Genomic DNA, 17,110 nt, shown 5'->3' on the forward strand with positions numbered 1-17,110 from the left:
GTAATCCACCAGACAAACTCCAACAACCCAACCTTGCTAGTATAGAAACAGAAATGGCCTCATATACAATAAAGCACCGCCTCATTCAGCAAAGAAAACCAACCCTTGACATCAGTCATGATAGCTGCCTCACAGCCTTTGCGTGAATTCGTGGAGCCAAGAAATGCTTCAACCATTCCTCAAACCCTGTCCTTCTCACCAAACACACCAGTCCCCTGCTTCCCCTCGGCATCCAGACCATCCAGCTCACCCCCCGTGTTGAGCACAAATTCCTCCTTATCAATGTGCTGAAAGGTAAAGTAGAAAAGCACCGTCATCACAGCCCCAACCATGGTCGGACCAGCAAACACCCAAATCAGGTTGGGGTCTTTGATCGCAGGCGCAGACGCCAACCCAACAGCTGCCGACACGCCAACCATCATCAGGTTGAGACTCGAAACGAGACCCTTCATGTTCTTGGGCGACCGGCTGTACGCAATGCCATACGACGTGACATTGACAAAGATCTCCGAGATGGCGTTCACGATGACAGGGATGGAATACCACAGGTATGAGACCTGGGAGACTGTTACCGAACCCTCAGGGAGAATGTCTGCGCATGTCGTGGCGTTGAACCCGCATGGCGATGTCTTGTAGGCGTAATACTGGAGGATGGCGAAGCCCGATGATCCCACGGTGCAGAGAGCGAAACCAAACGTCATGCGGCTGATAGGCCCCCAAGAAATTCCGCGCTTTTGCAGGAAGGGATAGACGAGATGATTCATCACCGGCACCACTGCAGGCTTGTATTAGAAGGTGTGATACTTGCTCATGGCAAGAAGGGCGACACTTACTGATTACAATACTAATGGAATTGAGATTGTCCAGCAGATCATTGGGAAGACCCTTAGTATCCAGGCTGGCAGACAAGGCATTGGCTGCGGCGCCAATGCCACTACCGTTGATGTAGTATATGGGCGTAAAGGCAAAGATACCGCAGGCCTGGAATGTTCGACGGACGTCGTCCACGAAGTTGTCGTCATACCCATAATGCTTTGTGCTGCCAGCAGCAAGACGCACACTTGGCTTGCCCTGGTTCCAGAACCCGCTACGCCCGATGCTGGTAATACCACCATGGCGAAGGCAGTCGCCCAAGACCTTGAACACGTTGCCTAGATCCGAACCGCCGGCCTGTTGCTTGATGAGCCTGGGGTTGAGGTACCACAGGAGCGGGGGAAGCATCAGGTACAAGATTGTGGGAATCAAGTACGCAGCCCAGTAACCGACCAGCTTGGCGAGGTAGGTGGTGGGAACACCGAAGCAAGCACCAATGTTGATCAGGAGATAGAACCACAGCATGACGCTGTTAATAGAAGCCTCGGGGTCCACGATGACCCTCTCGCCGTTCTGCTCAATCACATGTGCGACCTTGTGTGGACTTTGATCCATGACCATTGGGGAGATGTTGGGTTTGAACTGGGCTAGAAGGGTGTCAGTGAGGGGGCAAACGTGTACTCGGTTGGTTACCTATCTGTACTCACCAGCTCCGATGGCCAACATGTACAAAGACAGGGCAAACGGGACCATGGCCTTGCCCGCTATGAGAACATGTGGGAGTGAGGACAAAACCATCATGACATGGGCGACACCGCAGATGCCCACGCCCCAGCAAACCATCTTGAACCGGCCATACTTGGCATCGGCCATCCAACCGAACAGCACCGGCAGAGTGTAGGCCATCATCTTGAAGGCCTCGGTCATGGCGCTGGCAACAACAGAACCCTGACCAAGCGCACCGGCGGTGTACAGTGAACCAGGGGCCGTGGCACCAGTGCCGTTTCCATCAGGGGGAAGAGGCGCGCGGATGAAGTTCTTGTAGACTTGATTGCAGCCGTAGTAAGAGGCGCGTTCGGCGAATTCGACAGCGCAGAGCAGGTAGCAGGTGTTGGGCATCTTCCCGGCAACGCGACGCAAGGTCCGCTTCTCCTCCTCGGTGGGCAGCACCAGGCCGTTGACCGTCTCTCTGACTTGTTCCGAAGAGGGCTCATATTTGGGGATTGTTGTAATCCCGGTTGACTTCTTGTGTACGTCTCGGACCGGGGCCATACAGGTGGCAGTTGTCGTGGCGCTATCCGCTGTTGGGTTGGCTGTCAGTTTTATTTCCCTCGTAAAATACAGGAATAGAAAATAGTGAATAACATACCCATTCTGCTTGTCGGTATCAATTATCGCCTTTGTTTGTTTGCAGCGAATATGGAAGCGGAGGAGGAGTTCGGCCGAGAAGGTGCGAGTGGTGTTTGGGCGGAGGGATTGGGACTTGTCAGGACAGGTTCCTGCCTCGAGTTAAGACGACTTGAGCAGATAGGAAGGCGCACGTTTTTCTGTGGTCCGGTGGGACGCTTCTTCGTGTCTTGCTCCTGCTGTGTCGGCCTTGAAGAGGTGGGTAGGTACAGGTTGCACCTTCCACAAGTCAACAACAACAGACAACAGCGGGGTCATATCAACTCTCAGGAAAGTGCGATTCCTGTCTCCCTTGGCCTTATCTAAGGTTTGGCCATCAATTGCGACATAACTGATTGATTCAGCCCGTCTAGGTAGATAAGCGTCAGATTTCATGTGGAGATTGAGGAAGTGGAACTTGGGGATTTCCGATACGCCTGTCCTCCGGTCAGAAGACATAGGCAGAGATTCACAAACAGCATGGTTCTCAATATACGTGTCCATATATCTGCTACAAAACTATACTCAACCTCCAGCAATAACCGCAACGATACTGCATCCTTCCCGCATTTACATTCCCCCGGTATCATCATAGAACTACAAGAAAACTCCCATTGCCACCCCAGACTCCGTTCCCATGCAGAAGAAATGGGTACCATCCTGCGGCACCGTGCCGCTAATGCAATGCTAAATAGAAGTACAAAGCCACCAGAAAAATAACGCCTGAAATTGATGCATGTTCCCCCCTTTTCCCGTCCTGGTTTTGTTCCAAAGCGATGAAAGATAGCAGAGAATCTCCGTTTTCTTAGCGTGGAGAGGATAAAGGCCCCCAAAAGACCAAGTTAATCAACCCCATACCCCTCTGCCGGCCCGGACCCCGCCCTCTCCTTCACTTTCCCCTTGTCCGTCGGAGGCTCTGGCTCTAGCTCCTCAGGCTGTTCGATACTCTCCATGGTAAAGCCCGACCCCAAGACCTCCATATCGATGTCGTCTTGCTCGACAAAATCACCAGCAGCCCAACTCTGAGGAGTGCTAGTGGGCGCAGACGTGCGACGGGGAGGATAGCTTGGTCCGGCGAACGCCGGAGCGGAGGATGGTCTGAACCTGTTAGCGGTGTATCTCCCTCTTGGAAACCCTCGATAGGATGGAGTAGAGGTCGGGGCAGGGTACACGGCGCTGGTGTAGGATTGGGTGCTGCTCGGGGTGCTTGGTGGCTCATAATGGATGGAGGAAGCACCACCGCGGCGAGCAACGCCCAATTCCACAGGTGGTAGCGAAGCTGGGGAGGGGTGAGAGCTTGACGAACGCAACGAAGGTGCTAATGGTCGGAGCGGAGAGGAGGCTGTTTCACTGGCGGTGTAGCGCGAGCCGGTTTCTTCGTCATCAATGTCCATGCTGGCCTCAGAATGAGGAGCCGAGACCATTATAGGTCCAGGAGACGGACCAGGAACCTCTGGATGCGGAGGGCAACCACGATCTTCGAGGTACTTGAAGATTCTTTTCCCCTTGCCGGTCAAGTATCCGAGCCGGTCCTGTTTGCTGGCGTCGACGTCCAAACGATCGTAGCCAGGGAGGTCGTCGCCCTTCCAGCACTGGTACCCCTTCCGGGTTGGGCCAAATGTCATGACCAACGACTTTCGAGGAGGCACGACATCTATCATTTCTACGTCGAGTTCCGGCTTCGGGGACCGCTCGTTAAAGTCGAGGTCGAAGCCAAAGTCGGCATGATCCTTGATCTCCGCTCTATGAGGGGAACCAAGAAGCCGCGCCGTAGCTTGGTCAATCAGCATGTCCTTTGTCGTTGAGATCGCCTTCCACACCCTCACCTCCTTCTCCAGCGCCGCCGTTTTGATCTTTTCAGCCCTGACACGCATGATGAGAGCCCGGATCGCGTCATCAATCCTCTCGTGCTCTGCTTCTAGGTCTCTAATCATCTTGTAGAGGCCTTCTTTCTTCAGAGACTTGAGTTTGCAATCTGGAAACGGCTCAGCTCGGAGGGCCATGGGGAGGACCATGGCCACATCTGTAATGGGTTCCCTGGAGCAGAGGAAGTTAGCAAAGAATAAATACAAACCAAAAAGACAAAGGAGAGGGTCAACAAACATGGAAGAAACTCCATTTCCATCCTTTCTGGGGATGTCACCAGCGGACTGGATCTCTCTAGCCTTTTGCAGCATGTCTTTGACCACTGGGTCGATCGTGCTCCCCGCTTCCATCAAGCTGGACAACACGGCTGGGCCCATGCAGCCCTCCGCTGCCTTGGACAACTGGCTGTTCAGGTCTTCCACGGTGAGCTGAAACTTAGCCAACTGCCCTCTGCTGGATTCCAGTTGCTGGAGTGTCTCGTTCTTTTGCCGAGAGACAGTCTGTAACTGTATCTGCAACTCCTCAACCTTCTGCCGACATCTCTCCAACTCCCTGGACGCCTCCTCATGTTGAGCCTTGGCATCCCTAAGTTTAGGCGCCCATTCGCTCTCCATGTGCGCAAATTCCGGGTCGCCCCCTTCCTCAAGGGCCTTCTCCCGTCTTCTGAAAAAGTCGGCGTCGTCTTTAGCCTGAAGCAGCGCGGCCTTGGTTGCTTCGAGAGTATGCAACGCCTGGTCCCTTTCCGCCCCTAGCTTGTTCATATGCGCACACAATGTCTTGTTACTCTCCGCCAGTTTCGCCCGCTCGTGGGTGAGGTCGTTGTATTGGTTGAAGAGCCGGTCGAGTAGCTCCTTGGCTGAGGCCAACTCCATATCTTTCTGCTGGATCCGACTCTCGAGATGGGCGATATGGGCTTGGATAGCGGCTTGGTTGCCGGGTCCATTGCCAGGATGTAGCTGGGCTTGGAGCTCGGCAACGGTAGCTTGCATTGCCTGGATGGTTTGTGATTGACCTGCCACTTCTGTGTCGAGCTGGATAATGGTTGCCTCATGCTGCTTGATCGTCTCCAGATTCTTGTCATCCTGCGCCTTGTGCCTCTGAAGCTCCTCCTGCGCTTGCACCCTCTGCGCCTCGCCCTCAATCGCCCAGTTTTGGCAGGCGGCGAGTTCAACTTCGAGATCCTTGACTTTCTCTTCGAGATGGGCGATTTGCTCACCCTTGGTGGCGAGTTGGTTCTTGAGCGATGTCACGTAAGCGCGAGACATGTCAGATGCCTTTTTTGACGACTCAAGCTTGCCAGCCTGGCGTTGGTACATGTCTCTGTGCCCATTCGCATCTTTGACAGCCTCGTCTCTCTCTGACTGAACGCGAGAAAGCTGCTCATTGACGCTCTGGAGAGTGGCTTTCAGTGTCTCCATCTTGGGTGTTGCTTCAGACCTGAGGCGGGTCAACTCGTCTTCGAGACTCGCGATCACGGTCTCCATCATTTCCTTTTCTTGATCAAAGGCTTGTCTCTGTTGTTCAAGTCTCGCTTCACACTCACCAACCCTCTCTTGCTGCTGCCTCAACTCAGCCTCTGACTCAACAAGTTGCCGCTGTTGACGAGCCAGTTCCTCCTCCAAACCTTCGACGCGTGCGTTGGCCTCATACTCCTTCTCCCAGACAGACCTGAGATTACTTCCAAAATTCTCCTTTTCTTGCTGGTCTTTGTGGTAATTAGTCCGGAACCCCTCGCACTCCTTCTCAGCCTTGTCGAGCCGTTGCTTCAGAGTCTCAATCTCGTGCTCAGAGTCTTTAAGTCTGACCCTCAGTGACTCTGCCTCAAGGTCCGGAAGCTTGTCCTTGCCCTTGTTTGCGCCTCCAGAGCTGTCGCCCTCTCTGGTAGCGACGACCTGGTCTTTCAGATCCTGCATGATTGTGCCGTTGACAAAGAGGGTGGTGCGAGCATTGTCGAGGGACGCCTGGCCGTTAGCCACTTGCTTTTTGAAGTCTTCAATGGCAATGTTGAGCTCAGCCATGGAGGTTTTGTCTTCCTCCGATTGTGATCGGGCGACTTCCAGCTCGTGTTGTTTGTAGGCGAGTTGGCTCTTGAGATCCGTGATGGTAGCTCGGGTTTCAGAAAGCTCTGTGCCCTGGGTAGAGCACCATTGGCGCTGCGCATCCAGCTCTTGGTTTTTCGAGGCAAGCTCCTGACTCTGTGCGGCGAGCTGCTGGTTCAAATTGTCGATGGTAAGCTGATTCTCGGCTAGGGTCGTGTGGAAATTCTTGACAGTCGCTTGCTCAGCCTCCAGGTTGAGAGTAAGCTGGTCGATACTAATCTTGTGCTGGTCTACCGCAGCACGCTCCTCAACGAGAGCTGCCTTGTTGGTCTTGACTTCCTCCCTGAGTTCCTTGATCTCGTCGTGCTGGTGGACGACAGTGCTCCTCGCCTTGGCGAGATTGACTGTGAAGTCGGCGACCTCTCGCTTGAGCGTATCGGTACCACCGCAGCTGGTGCATGGCTTAGCTGGTCCTTGCGAAGCTTGCTGCTGCCCGTTGGGATTTTGCTGGACCGGCCCGATACCAGTTGAAGAATTCTTCGCGGCCGTTTGCCGGTTCTCTTCAATGATCGCGCGGAGCGAGGCTATCTCTGCATCCTTCTCCGCCGTGATCATCCCGAATTTAGCCATCCTCACCCTCAACTTCTCATTTTCATCTTGCGTCTCATGTACCCGTGCAGCCAGCTGGGTAACTGTGTCGTTCTGGTGAAACGGGGCAGGAGGCGTCCGAAAACCACTGGCAGGAAGTGCAGTGCTGGCAGCAGCGAAGGGAGTTTGATCGGTCCAAGAAACAGACGAGGAAGCAATTCTCTTCGTGGCTGGACTATTGTTGGGGGTGTCGACGTAACTAACGTTTCTTTTCTGGGAAGCGGCCTTACCGTCCTCCTCCTCCTCGTCTTCGTCGTCGGAAATGAGCGAGACATAGGTTTTATTGTTGTTGGGTCGAGGGCGGCAATCGTCTTCCCCGTCATCGTGGCCGTTGTTGCTGCTGTTGGAGGGCTTGTTCTGCCACATCCATCCGCGGTTTCCATTTCCACTTTGTCGGCGGGCGTTACTCCGCGGGTAGCGTGCGTTGCTTGCCATCTTTGAGGTTGCGATCGGCTGGTGAAGCGGTTAGGGATAATCGATTGTAAAAATGTGTGAAAAGAAAATATCTGTGGGTTCAGATTTGTAGCTGGGGGGGCAGGGGATCCGGAGGAGAGAGGCAGGGAAGGATTTGTGGAAGAGATGGTGGCTGGGAGGAAAAGAGCGTGGTAGAAGTGTACGCCGACAAAAACGACTAATGGCAGGCAATCGCAGGCAGGAGCAGGTAAAAGGAAAGTTTGCAGCGACAAGTGACTTGTAGAAAGTAAAATTAGACGATGAGGCAGGTGCTCAGGTTGTTCCAGGCTTCCAGAAACTGTCAGGATGTAGGGTATAGGAGGAAGGCCGAGGTGATGAATGTCAATACTCGGTGATTCCACAGGAAAGAGAAGGCAACTTACAATTTGACAACAGCTGGAACCGCTTCGCTCTCTTGCTTGGGCAGGAGCTAGTGGTGAAGTTGATGCTTGTAGATGGGCGGGTTTTGGGAAGCACAATTTTCAAACTTCTTGCCTGTTGATTCGTAGTCGGCCGAACCTGTTGACTTTGGGCGAGAGTGATGTAGGTTAAGAAATAACAAAGTTGGCAACACTTGGTTGGTTTGTGGAAACCCAAGTTGAAGTTGCAAATGGTAAGGATAACGTCGAGAGCAACTGGCTTGACAACTGGGTGTTGCATAGATTGGCGAGAAGTTTCTAGCCTCGACAAAAGCTCAGCTGTACCCCAGTTTAATTGGCGATAAGATGACTGGTAGAATACCACTGTTCATCTCTTTGCAGAAACCGACTGCTGATTACATGTTGACAGAAAGCCTTTGGGCATGTTCGAAAGGCATTTTCTGCTCTCAAAACACTGGATATCAATATAAAAAGACCGAAGCCAGATGAAACACGAACCTTGTTCCTTGAAGTTGTAGTCACAGGACATTTTTAGTCCTAATCACATAAGATGGAAGTCATCAAGAAAAGATGCTTCCTCTTGATGACCCTGGCCAACTACGTATTCAGCCCTACTTGTACCAAGGAATAGAAATAGCAGAAAGGGGTTCTTGAGAAGGACGTTACAGACCCGTGGTTTTTAACTCCTCATTTTTGACCTGATTTTGACTCAAGGCTGGAAGAATCTCAAAGCACAGCCGTGATAGAAAGTGCCCCTACAGTGAGCTGAGGCTGTTAAACAGATCAAACGATAGGTGAATGGGCTAGTTACACCAACAGATTGTGCCTAGAGTTTTATCAGCGACCAGTTGAACAATCACAAGAGCTCTTATTATGATACCAGATAAGGTATCTGATGTTAAAGGGTGCCTTGTAAGTTTAAGTCTTTCCTTATCTTCACGAAGTATTGTGAGGTAGTAGTGGCCTTGGATCTTCAGAAATATCACCACATTTTCGCTCACGGTTCGATGACTCGATTCTTTACAAATACCAAGTCTCTCATTTGGTGGGTAGGTAACTCGAAGGATATTCCCTAAATCAGCTGAGACAAATAGTGTTGAAATTCAAAGTGATCCCAGCGAATCACGCCGTCCCACTTATTCAGCCCCCTGTCTGCTTCGCCAGTCATCACCTCGACGGCCAGTGATGGTGGGCTTTCCGCCAATGCACTGCAACGCTAGACGTGCTGACATGCATAGTCTTCGGTTGTTGGTTTGTGATTGTCGTTCGTTTCGCTTGTTTGGGTCAAGTCATTGTGGTGTTATGGCCGAGAAAGAGAACCACCTCAGCTGCGGGGTTCAAAAGGGTCTTGATGCCCAAGTTTACTTTCCCTGTCAGTTATCTTTCATGAATTTCTTTCATCATCTTTTATCTCTTGTGTAACCCAAAGAGCATCCCTCTTTGTCGTTGTGAGCAACATTCGCCCAAAATGCCCATTGACTTCCATCTGTCCGCTTCCCAGGAGGGAACTTATCAAGCTGCCCGGTCTTTGGCCCGCAATTTGCTGATGCCAGCCCGGCAAACCTATCTTCAACACCCACCCAACTCCCCTCTACGCTTTCAATCAACACAACCCACTTATGCCGCCGCGGTTTCTGCGGGGATTCTCAAGGGCCAAATCTCCCCTGCTCATGGAGGCACTGGCGGCACCCTCATTGAATCCGCCATCCTAGTAGAAGAATGCTACTCCGTCGAACCCTCCGCCGCTCTCACCATCTTCGCCACTGGTCTCGGCCTCACACCCATCAACCTCGCTGCTGGACCTCAGCACGCAGAATTCCTTGTCCCTTTCCTCAGTGGTGAAGGTAGCCCCCTTGCGTCTCTGGTCTTTTCCGAACCAGGTGGCGTAGCCAATGCCCTTGAAAAGGGCGCGCCAGGGTTCCAAACAACCGCCCGACTGGAAGGAGATGAGTGGGTCATCAACGGAGAAAAGATGTGGGCTACTAACTGCGCAGGCTGGGATTTCAAGGGGTGTGATCTTGCTTGTGTCGTTTGCAGAGATGCTACTACTCCGTTGGAAGAAGGACAAGATCCAGAAAACAAGGTGATGATTATTTTGGTTACGAGGGCTGATTTGGATAGGAATGGAGAGGGAAGCTTTGAAGTGTTGAGACATGTGGCTACACCGGGACATACGAGTGTATCGGGACCTCACGTAAGGTATACTAATGTCAGAGTTCCGACGAAAAATGTTCTTTGTCCGGCCGGACAGGGAGCAACGGTAGCGTTTGGAGCCTTTGATGGGAGCGCTGTTTTAGTGGGGGCAATGGGGGTTGGCTTGATGAGGGCTGCTTTCGATGCTGCGCTAAAATTTGCCAAGGAGGACAAAAGAGGAGGGGCAGTGCCACTGCTGGAGAGGCAGGCTTTTGCGGATCTGTTGAGCGGGGTAAAGATACAGACTGAAGCTGCGAGAGCACTGACATGGAAGGCTGCTCACGCTATGGAGAATGGACCGGGTGACTATGATGCCAGGAGGGAGCTGGCTCTGGCGGCCAAGGTGTTTTGCAGTGAGGCGGCTGTTAAGGCTTGTACGGATGTGATGAATGCAGTCGGGATGTAAGTGTTCCTTCACTAGTCACAGCGATGAAGTGAAGGACAGCTGCTAAATTTGGGGTTCAGCTCGGCATACGACCTCCAAAGGCCATTCTCGGACCTCCTAAACACAGCTGTGGTGCTGCCGATCTTTGATGGTGGAAATGTTGGAATCCGTAGGCGCCATTTGTGAGTCAGCTAGCTTTATCTCCATGAGTTCAGGGTCAACTAACAGAACCATAGACAGCAGTTAATGCTGAAACCAACATACGATGCCTGGTCATCAACGTATAGTAGTCTGCCTTGACCCGGCTGCAGGATTGGAAGTAGGTGGCCAGTCGCATAAGGTGATTTCTGATGAAAAAAAGGCAGTCCAAAGGTCATACTGTTGGCTGAACTGAAGACACCCAAACTCTCGGCTAATCTGTTTGTCTGACACTTTCGGCAGAGGAGAAGTCCGGCTGTTGTGTGGTAGCTGGTAGGAGTCAATAATGAAGGTATATCCTGAGCTATCGCCCTGCAACCTTTGCTGCACAATGCTGTCACAGAATACATCAAGGGTTTCAATACCTCGTGAAGCCATCAACACGACAGTCTGAAACATGCCTGACTTGGGATACAAGCAGCTAGATGAAATTATTGAAAGATAAGGCCTTCCGTAGTGGCATCGGGTTGTCATGCAACAGTAAACACCAGCCAAGGAAAGTCTGGTCAGCCTTAGACCGAGAAGGAGTAGATGACCCATCTTGGACCTATTAACCCCTTACTCTTTCATTCAACGCAATCAATCCTCTGCTTCGAACAATGTAATTGAGAACTCTCACAATCCTGGTCAAAACATATTCAGCATATGTCGGTGCCGATAAAGTAACACTGGGAACAGGCGCCAATCCTCAGGGTTAAGGGGTTTTGTGTATAGTCGTCACTCCGGTTCCGTCTGGGACTGTTCGTCAGGCTCGTCTCCTGAATCAGGCGGGAGGTTGACACCCGAAGAACCTCCATATTTGAACCTAAGGGGCTTAGCTAGGCGAGCCAGCGTCTCAGGCCAGTGGCCGAGCGCTCCTGCTTCGTTGCGGAACGACCGATAAAGGCGCTGGCGAGCGCTAGGGACTGCGGAGAGGTATAAGAACGCGTATGAAAGTCTGGTGGTGTCAAGCTATCCAGTCTTTTCTGCTCACCAAAAAAGACCTTGGGAGCAACTGGCTGATCTGCCAGGACCCAAGCATACCATTTCCCTCGGTTCATCACTATATCACGTCTTTTGTGAGCCTGACAAGCATGATCTCGAGTATGCTAAAGATGTGGTTATGAGGCTTTATTGACTAAGATACCTAACTAAGAGTATTTGACACAGATGGGATGATAGCTTAATTATATGCTGAGTGACCTCCTAACACCCCTTAAAACCCCCATGAAACCCATGTACCAATGCATTGCTCTCCTAGGGTCATGATCCTATTCTTGAGCAAAGTACATTCATGAATCCGGTGACTTGGATGCGAGAAACTTTCTATTCTATTGTATTTAGTAAGCTGTTCTTGAGGCATGAACAAGCTAAACAGTCAAAAGTTAGTCAACGAAAGGCTAGAGCGAATGTAGTTGAAAGTAGAGACATGTCAGAGTTAACGAGTGGCAAGATCGAAAGATAGATAAGATAAGAGGAATTTGTTTTTCGGCACCCACCCACTTGGAAGTGTTAAGCTACCTTAGGTAGCAACCCTTCGGCCCCTTCCACACTCACATAGCAAGTTAGCAAGGTTAACTATACCCTGTGTTTACTTTGCAGTGCTAGGTTCTTTTGTCCACTGCGTCGGCCTTCATTTAATTGTTGGATATTCCTAGCAGAGGTGGACATGAATGACCTCTGCTCTCTTTCTCACGGATGCATCGCATCGCATCTCGTACCCTGCCAAACCGGCAGGAATTCGAACTCGAGGATAATCAGAAAGAGGCTGACTGCCCGACGTACAGGAATACTGGCAAACAGGCGCGTTCGGATTGATCACATGCACAGCGCCGGGACATGTGTCCCCACCAACTCCGAACGCTGCTGTTTTCGCTAAATCATCACCAGGTGTTAGAGTAGCATCACTGGGAGGTACGTGGTTTCTATCAGTGTCCTTTGGCTCTGTGTTTAATCTCTAACAAGCAAGACCTATCCAGCTACGTCTCAGAAGGTTTCCCGTTTGCCACGATGCCGACCACCGAACGAGTCATGCCTTACAAATCTGAGTCAATTATGTCAACCTTCGCCAAGTAGGAAGAGATGTCTTACCATGCCAAACTGCTTGCCAAGGGACATGAAGTGGCTTGTAGGTTGAATGCTTCTATTTGAGGGATTAGGTCGACATTAACAAGACACATAATCAACAACTGAACTAGAAATGCTATAGATAACATCGACATCACCCTCTATGTGATCCCCAGCAGCTCTGCCTTTCTCCTCTGGAGCTAACCCTCCCCTGTCGTCGATTGCTGGCACTTCCCTGCTAGAGAAGAAATTTCAAACCGGACTCAAAGCTTTCGAAACCGACAGACTTGACTCACAGCGTTTCGACCCCGTTGCCCGGCTCGCCTCTGTTCCGGTGGTTACATCTAGGGTGAAATTTCACGTGGAGCAGGAGATCGTACATCGACTGGCAGCAATAGAGGTTGCCATTTTCGGCCAGAGACCGATCGTCTGTAGAGGAGATGACCGATCATCGCTATGTTCGAGAAGGTCGGCAGTGGCGATGCGCACGGCCATCAGCAATTTTATAAAGACACCACCAGCTCGCATTCCGATCCTCCCTCTCCTTCTCCTCAGCCCATCCCGCACATCTCTCATCTCCTTTTTCCTCCACACACCCTTGGAGTCTAGCACTCAACCCCACCATTTGTCTTGACTGCCGGTCAGCCATTCGTTTTCGTTGCAGCTTTGACTGCTTGTTCACACGATACACCCTTTTAACTCCAACTTTTTTAGCACCTCAACACACCAACAAGCGTCAATTCTGGCAATTCGACCTACCTGATTCCACCATGAGAATTACTTCCGTTATTGTTCTTGCCGCAGCGCTGGGCGCCTACGCTGCTCCTCAGGCCCTCAACACCAGGGATGTTACGACCGATGGGGTCTCCGCTAGAGGAGTGGCCCTTGGTGACGGAAGAGTTGCACTCCCTGCAGTGCAGCCCGGTAGCCGCACCCGCCGAGGCAGTAATAGCAAGGCTGCTCGCTCTCTGGATGATATAATCGAGGCCCGTAGTCCCCAACGTGCACCACCACCACCACCATCACGTGGCGGAGCACCTCCCTCCCCTCAAACAGGAGGCGGTGGCGGTCGAGGTGGTGCTCCCCCTCCTCCCAACGGAGCCGGCCGTGGTGGTGTCCCCCCTCCTCCCAACGGAGGCGGTCAATTCGGAGCAACCCCAGGTGGTGGCTTCAATGGCGGTGCACCCCGACAACCTACTGGAGGTCGTGATGGTGGAAGACAGTTCAGACGTGCCGAAGTTTCAACCTCTGACGATGTTGACTTGGACTTTGTTGAAGGAGAGACACTCGCCCTCACCGAAGCCAATCTCGCAGCAAGGGATGCAGAGCTCGAAGCACGGGACTTCAGCGACAATGACTCCGTCTTCTCCGCCGATGACGACGCCAATTCGGTTTTCTCTGACGACTCTCTCTTTTCTGTTGATAGCCAGCGTGGTGGTAACCCCGCTGGTGTTCAGCCGCGAAGCCCGCAGTTCAGACCCCCTCCACCACCTCCTCAGCGAGCCCCTCCCTCACCTGCTCGGAGACCCGCTCCTCCGCCTCCTCAGAGAGCTCCCCCTCCTCGGGCCCCAGCTCAAAGACCCCCTCCACCTCCTCAGCGAGCCCCTCCCTCGCCTGCTCGGAGACCCGCTCCTCCGCCTCCTCAGAGAGCTCCCCCTCCTCGGGCCCCAGCTCAAAGAGCACCTCCTCCACCTCCTCAGTGAGTCCCCCCCCATCCGCGCCCATTTAGAGCGTAGGCAGAACCACTGGCTAGACTCGATGGTGATGATGACTGATATGAGATGGAACCGACGCTCGTTTTGAATGTGCTGGGAACATTTGTGGACGAAGATGATTGTGATAGGAAGTTCAAATTTTGATCGGCAGATATAGCTAGAGTATACAGACTCTGTCTCGAGCCATGACGGCTTGGGACAGACATGAGAAAAGACATTGACTGTATAAACTGTTTCACGTTGGCGAGTGAGGTTAATGTATCCATTTGTGGCTTGTTGATTGATGACGGTGATTCTCCGGTAGGAGAGAGGGCTGTCTGATCGGGAGGACTGAAGCCAGAAATACCCAGTCGGCAATGTACTTTTAAGACAGCACGAGGGCTGTTTTGATGGACCAAAATGTTGCTGGCCTGAGATTCTGTTATAAGGTTTCTAGCTGGTAGTACTTGGCGACAATTTTGATCAGCTATTTCTTTTCAAGAAAAAAAAAAGACACATGCAAAACACTCGTCTGTCTTTGACGAGCCCATGCCCTCGCTTCTCCAACTCGTTACAACGTTTCACCAGGCGTTGAGAGAGACATCCTCCTCAACGGTGATACCATCACCACCCACCGAACACGTGCATTCTGTACCCCCATTAAGGGCCCGGCTCCCGGACAGGATTATCCTCCACGACGCCAAAAAGATAGTCCATCGCGCCCACGTTGATGACAACCTCAGAATCGTAGGTCCCCGAGTCACCGGGAAAGCCTGCGTCGGGTATCTCACCCCCTTTCAACCTCAAACCGATAGTATACAGACCCCACTTGACTATCCCCGGCAGCTGAGCCGCCAGTCGGTTGCGGAGAAGTTCCAGTATCGATACCCAGCTCCCGTTCTGGAGCTTGACATCCACGTAGAGACGTCTTAGTCGGTGACCGACGCCTTGGACAAATGTGAAAAATTCTTGCTGGTCTAGTTTAACTCCACAGACACGGAGCTCTTTTAGGTAGGGGAATGGCGGGCATTTTGATAGGGCAGGGCCGAGGTGGAAGCCATCGCCGGGTCGACTGCCGCCCTCGAGATGAAGGCCGAAGCAGGTGAGGTCGATGTTAAGGGTTTTGAGTTTGGGGCTGGAGATGACAGCGGAAATGTAACCGTCAATGATTTCTTTGTCTTGTCCCTCAATGAGGGCGGTTCGGGTCGGCGGGGGGTGGGTGTGATGATCAATGGAGGTCTTGGCATGAAATTCGGAGCTGGTGGAGGAGGGAGTCACGGTCTTTGGTTGGTGGGAGGATCATACTGTATTCACCCTTGCGAGGAAAGGCATTCACAACTGGACGTTTGAGGTGATGGCCTGCTTGGTGGATGGCAACGGGGAGGTGGGTGAGGAGTCTGGCAACGAAGTTGCTGCCGTTGGAGAAAAGGGCTTCGTTTATTTTCCAGCTCAGCCCGGCTTCGAGCCAGGAGGTGAGAGCGGCCTTGTCCAGGAGGATATTCGGATGATACTCGGCCAGGTCACTTTCTTCCATGAACTAACACCTCTTGCTGTGATTGGTGTTCTAAAAGACGAGGTGCTCAACTTTTCCTAGTCGTTTGATTGCCGACGCAACCTTTTGGGCAAAGATTCCATCTTCGACAAGGCGGGACTGTTCCAAATGGAGAGCCTTGAACCGCTCATAGCTGTTGCGGAGAATGGAGCTCCACTCATCTCTTTCGCATTGTTGAGACGTGTCGAACGCAGGCTCCTCCCAGATTTCCATCATCAAACTCCAGCTCTTGCATATCTCGTCAAAATTGCTAGCGGCCTCGCACGACTCGGCGGGCTCTGAAATAAACTCACCGTGTGGGTCCAGGAAGCCAATACTAGGAGTGGGATTTCGGCCGACTCCATATCGCTCTACCAGCTTATTCAAAAGTTGGAGGCGGGTGTTAGTGAAATAAACCGGGGCCTCCGCCAGAGCCTTGGTTCGGTATGCCATTTGCAGCTTGATAGAGCGAACGCCAGATGCGAGATGGGGCATCACCAGTAGCTGCTCCAGCGTGTCGAGGGCGGTCTGGCTGATGTCAATGTGAGTATGGGGGAGCAGAAGTGGCGAGGCTAGCTCACAAAAGAGGCGGTTGACAAGGCGAAGGTTGCGAAGGTCGGACTAGTCCAGTTCACAATTTTCTCCTCCATGACAGACTGAGCAGTAGTCCCAGTCCCAGTCATAATGATGGTCGTGTGGAGTTGAGCTCTTCGACAATTTCGCGAAGAATCTCCACGGGAAGGTCGTTAAGGGAACGATAGGATGTGCTCGGGGCGGAGTTGATGTGTAGGTCGCCGATGTCTTCGACAAGGTCATTCTCGGCGAGAGAGCTTGAAGGTGGAAGCCATGTGGATGAACCACTCTTTATACCGTTGTCATCGCAGTCCATCACGTCGGCTTGATTAAAATTGGAATAGATACGAGGTTGGAACCTTTCACTCAAAGTAAGATACAAGCCACGAGTTACTCCCTTGCCTTCTTACCCAATAACTTCCTTGTGCGATGATTCGACTGGTGTCGTTGAAAGCTGAGGACGGATTCGCACGTGAGGTAGCAGTCAGATCCCAACTGACCAATGACCACAGCCAACCGGAATCAAAGGTCCAAAGCGATGTGATGTATGCCTCTATCATTGGCCGGGCCGATCTCTGTGCAACACTCAAGCCAAATGTTGATCCTTAAACTACACTGATAGTTGGTATTGTTAAGGGCCTATGGCTGGGTGAAGGAAAGAAAAGGAATATGAAATACACTGCCCACGTCGTCTTCTTATACCGCCCAAACCCTCCGGGCTTCCCCTGCAAAACGTATGGAATATCCACCAGATTTGTCTGAATTCCTACGTCAACCGCAAGCCTCCCACGTCAATTGACCAAATAACCCTAACCCAGATATCATCCCATAACGGGTATGAGATATTGTTCTCGACGTTTCCAGCCAGCTTAGGGCAAGGAACATCGGAGGTCATGTAACTGGGT

At 52.0% G+C, this 17,110-nt stretch overlaps 5 protein-coding genes across 5 annotated transcripts; 2 read left to right on the forward strand and 3 right to left on the reverse strand.

The window, feature by feature from the left end:
* Positions 1 to 179: 179 nt before the first annotated feature.
* On the reverse strand, positions 180 to 2,601 carry PTR2_2 (peptide transporter ptr2; the record flags this gene model as incomplete). The annotated part of the gene is made up of 4 exons (XM_062891059.1): positions 2,183 to 2,601; positions 1,521 to 2,114; positions 834 to 1,460; positions 180 to 775 (listed from the first exon to the last, which is right to left on the reverse strand). Exons 1-4 carry the CDS (start codon positions 2,184 to 2,186, stop codon positions 180 to 182), a joined length of 1,821 nt encoding a protein of 606 aa, XP_062742476.1. The 5' UTR covers positions 2,187 to 2,601.
* Positions 2,602 to 2,681: 80 nt separating this feature from the next.
* QC762_506350 (uncharacterized protein) lies at positions 2,682 to 7,785 on the reverse strand. The gene is made up of 2 exons (XM_062891058.1): positions 4,303 to 7,785; positions 2,682 to 4,236 (listed from the first exon to the last, which is right to left on the reverse strand). Exons 1-2 carry the CDS (start codon positions 7,185 to 7,187, stop codon positions 3,042 to 3,044), a joined length of 4,080 nt encoding a protein of 1,359 aa, XP_062742477.1. The 5' UTR covers positions 7,188 to 7,785; the 3' UTR covers positions 2,682 to 3,041.
* Positions 7,786 to 8,889: 1,104 nt separating this feature from the next.
* On the forward strand, positions 8,890 to 10,741 carry QC762_506340 (uncharacterized protein). Its single transcript, XM_062891057.1, has 3 exons — positions 8,890 to 10,180; positions 10,244 to 10,345; positions 10,400 to 10,741. Exons 1-3 carry the CDS (start codon positions 9,054 to 9,056, stop codon positions 10,461 to 10,463), a joined length of 1,293 nt encoding a protein of 430 aa, XP_062742478.1. The 5' UTR covers positions 8,890 to 9,053; the 3' UTR covers positions 10,464 to 10,741.
* A 2,436-nt stretch (positions 10,742 to 13,177) lies between these two features.
* Positions 13,178 to 14,110, forward strand: QC762_506337 (uncharacterized protein; the record flags this gene model as incomplete). Its single annotated transcript, XM_062891056.1, has 1 exon — positions 13,178 to 14,110. The coding sequence occupies one exon, from the start codon at positions 13,178 to 13,180 to the stop codon at positions 14,108 to 14,110; it is 933 nt and encodes a 310-aa protein (XP_062742479.1).
* Positions 14,111 to 15,665: 1,555 nt separating this feature from the next.
* Positions 15,666 to 16,751, reverse strand: QC762_0084290 (uncharacterized protein; the record flags this gene model as incomplete). The annotated part of the gene is given in 2 exon segments (XM_062883965.1): positions 15,666 to 16,208; positions 16,214 to 16,751. Coding segments are annotated over 2 exon segments (645 nt in total). The 5' UTR covers positions 16,316 to 16,751.
* Between the last annotated feature and the right edge of the window lie 359 nt (positions 16,752 to 17,110).

Source organism: Podospora pseudocomata, chromosome 5 (genome assembly GCF_035222375.1).
Source record: "Podospora pseudocomata strain CBS 415.72m chromosome 5, whole genome shotgun sequence".
Classification (NCBI taxonomy): Eukaryota; Fungi; Ascomycota; class Sordariomycetes; order Sordariales; family Podosporaceae; genus Podospora; species Podospora pseudocomata.

Bases quoted from the DNA above. Each gene is read 5' to 3' on its own strand.
- QC762_506350 (XM_062891058.1), bottom strand. From the start codon at position 7,187: ATGGCAAGCAACGCACGCTACCCGCGGAGTAACGCCCGCCGACAAAGT. The intron at 4,237-4,302 runs GTTTGTTGACCC...CCTCTGCTCCAG, and splicing joins GGAAATGGAGTTTCTTCCAT to GGAACCCATTACAGATGTGG.
- QC762_506340 (XM_062891057.1), top strand. From the start codon at position 9,054: ATGCCCATTGACTTCCATCTGTCCGCTTCCCAGGAGGGAACTTATCAA. The intron at 10,181-10,243 runs GTAAGTGTTCCT...TTTGGGGTTCAG, and splicing joins GTGATGAATGCAGTCGGGAT to CTCGGCATACGACCTCCAAA. The intron at 10,346-10,399 runs GTGAGTCAGCTA...ACAGAACCATAG, and splicing joins GGAATCCGTAGGCGCCATTT to ACAGCAGTTAATGCTGAAAC.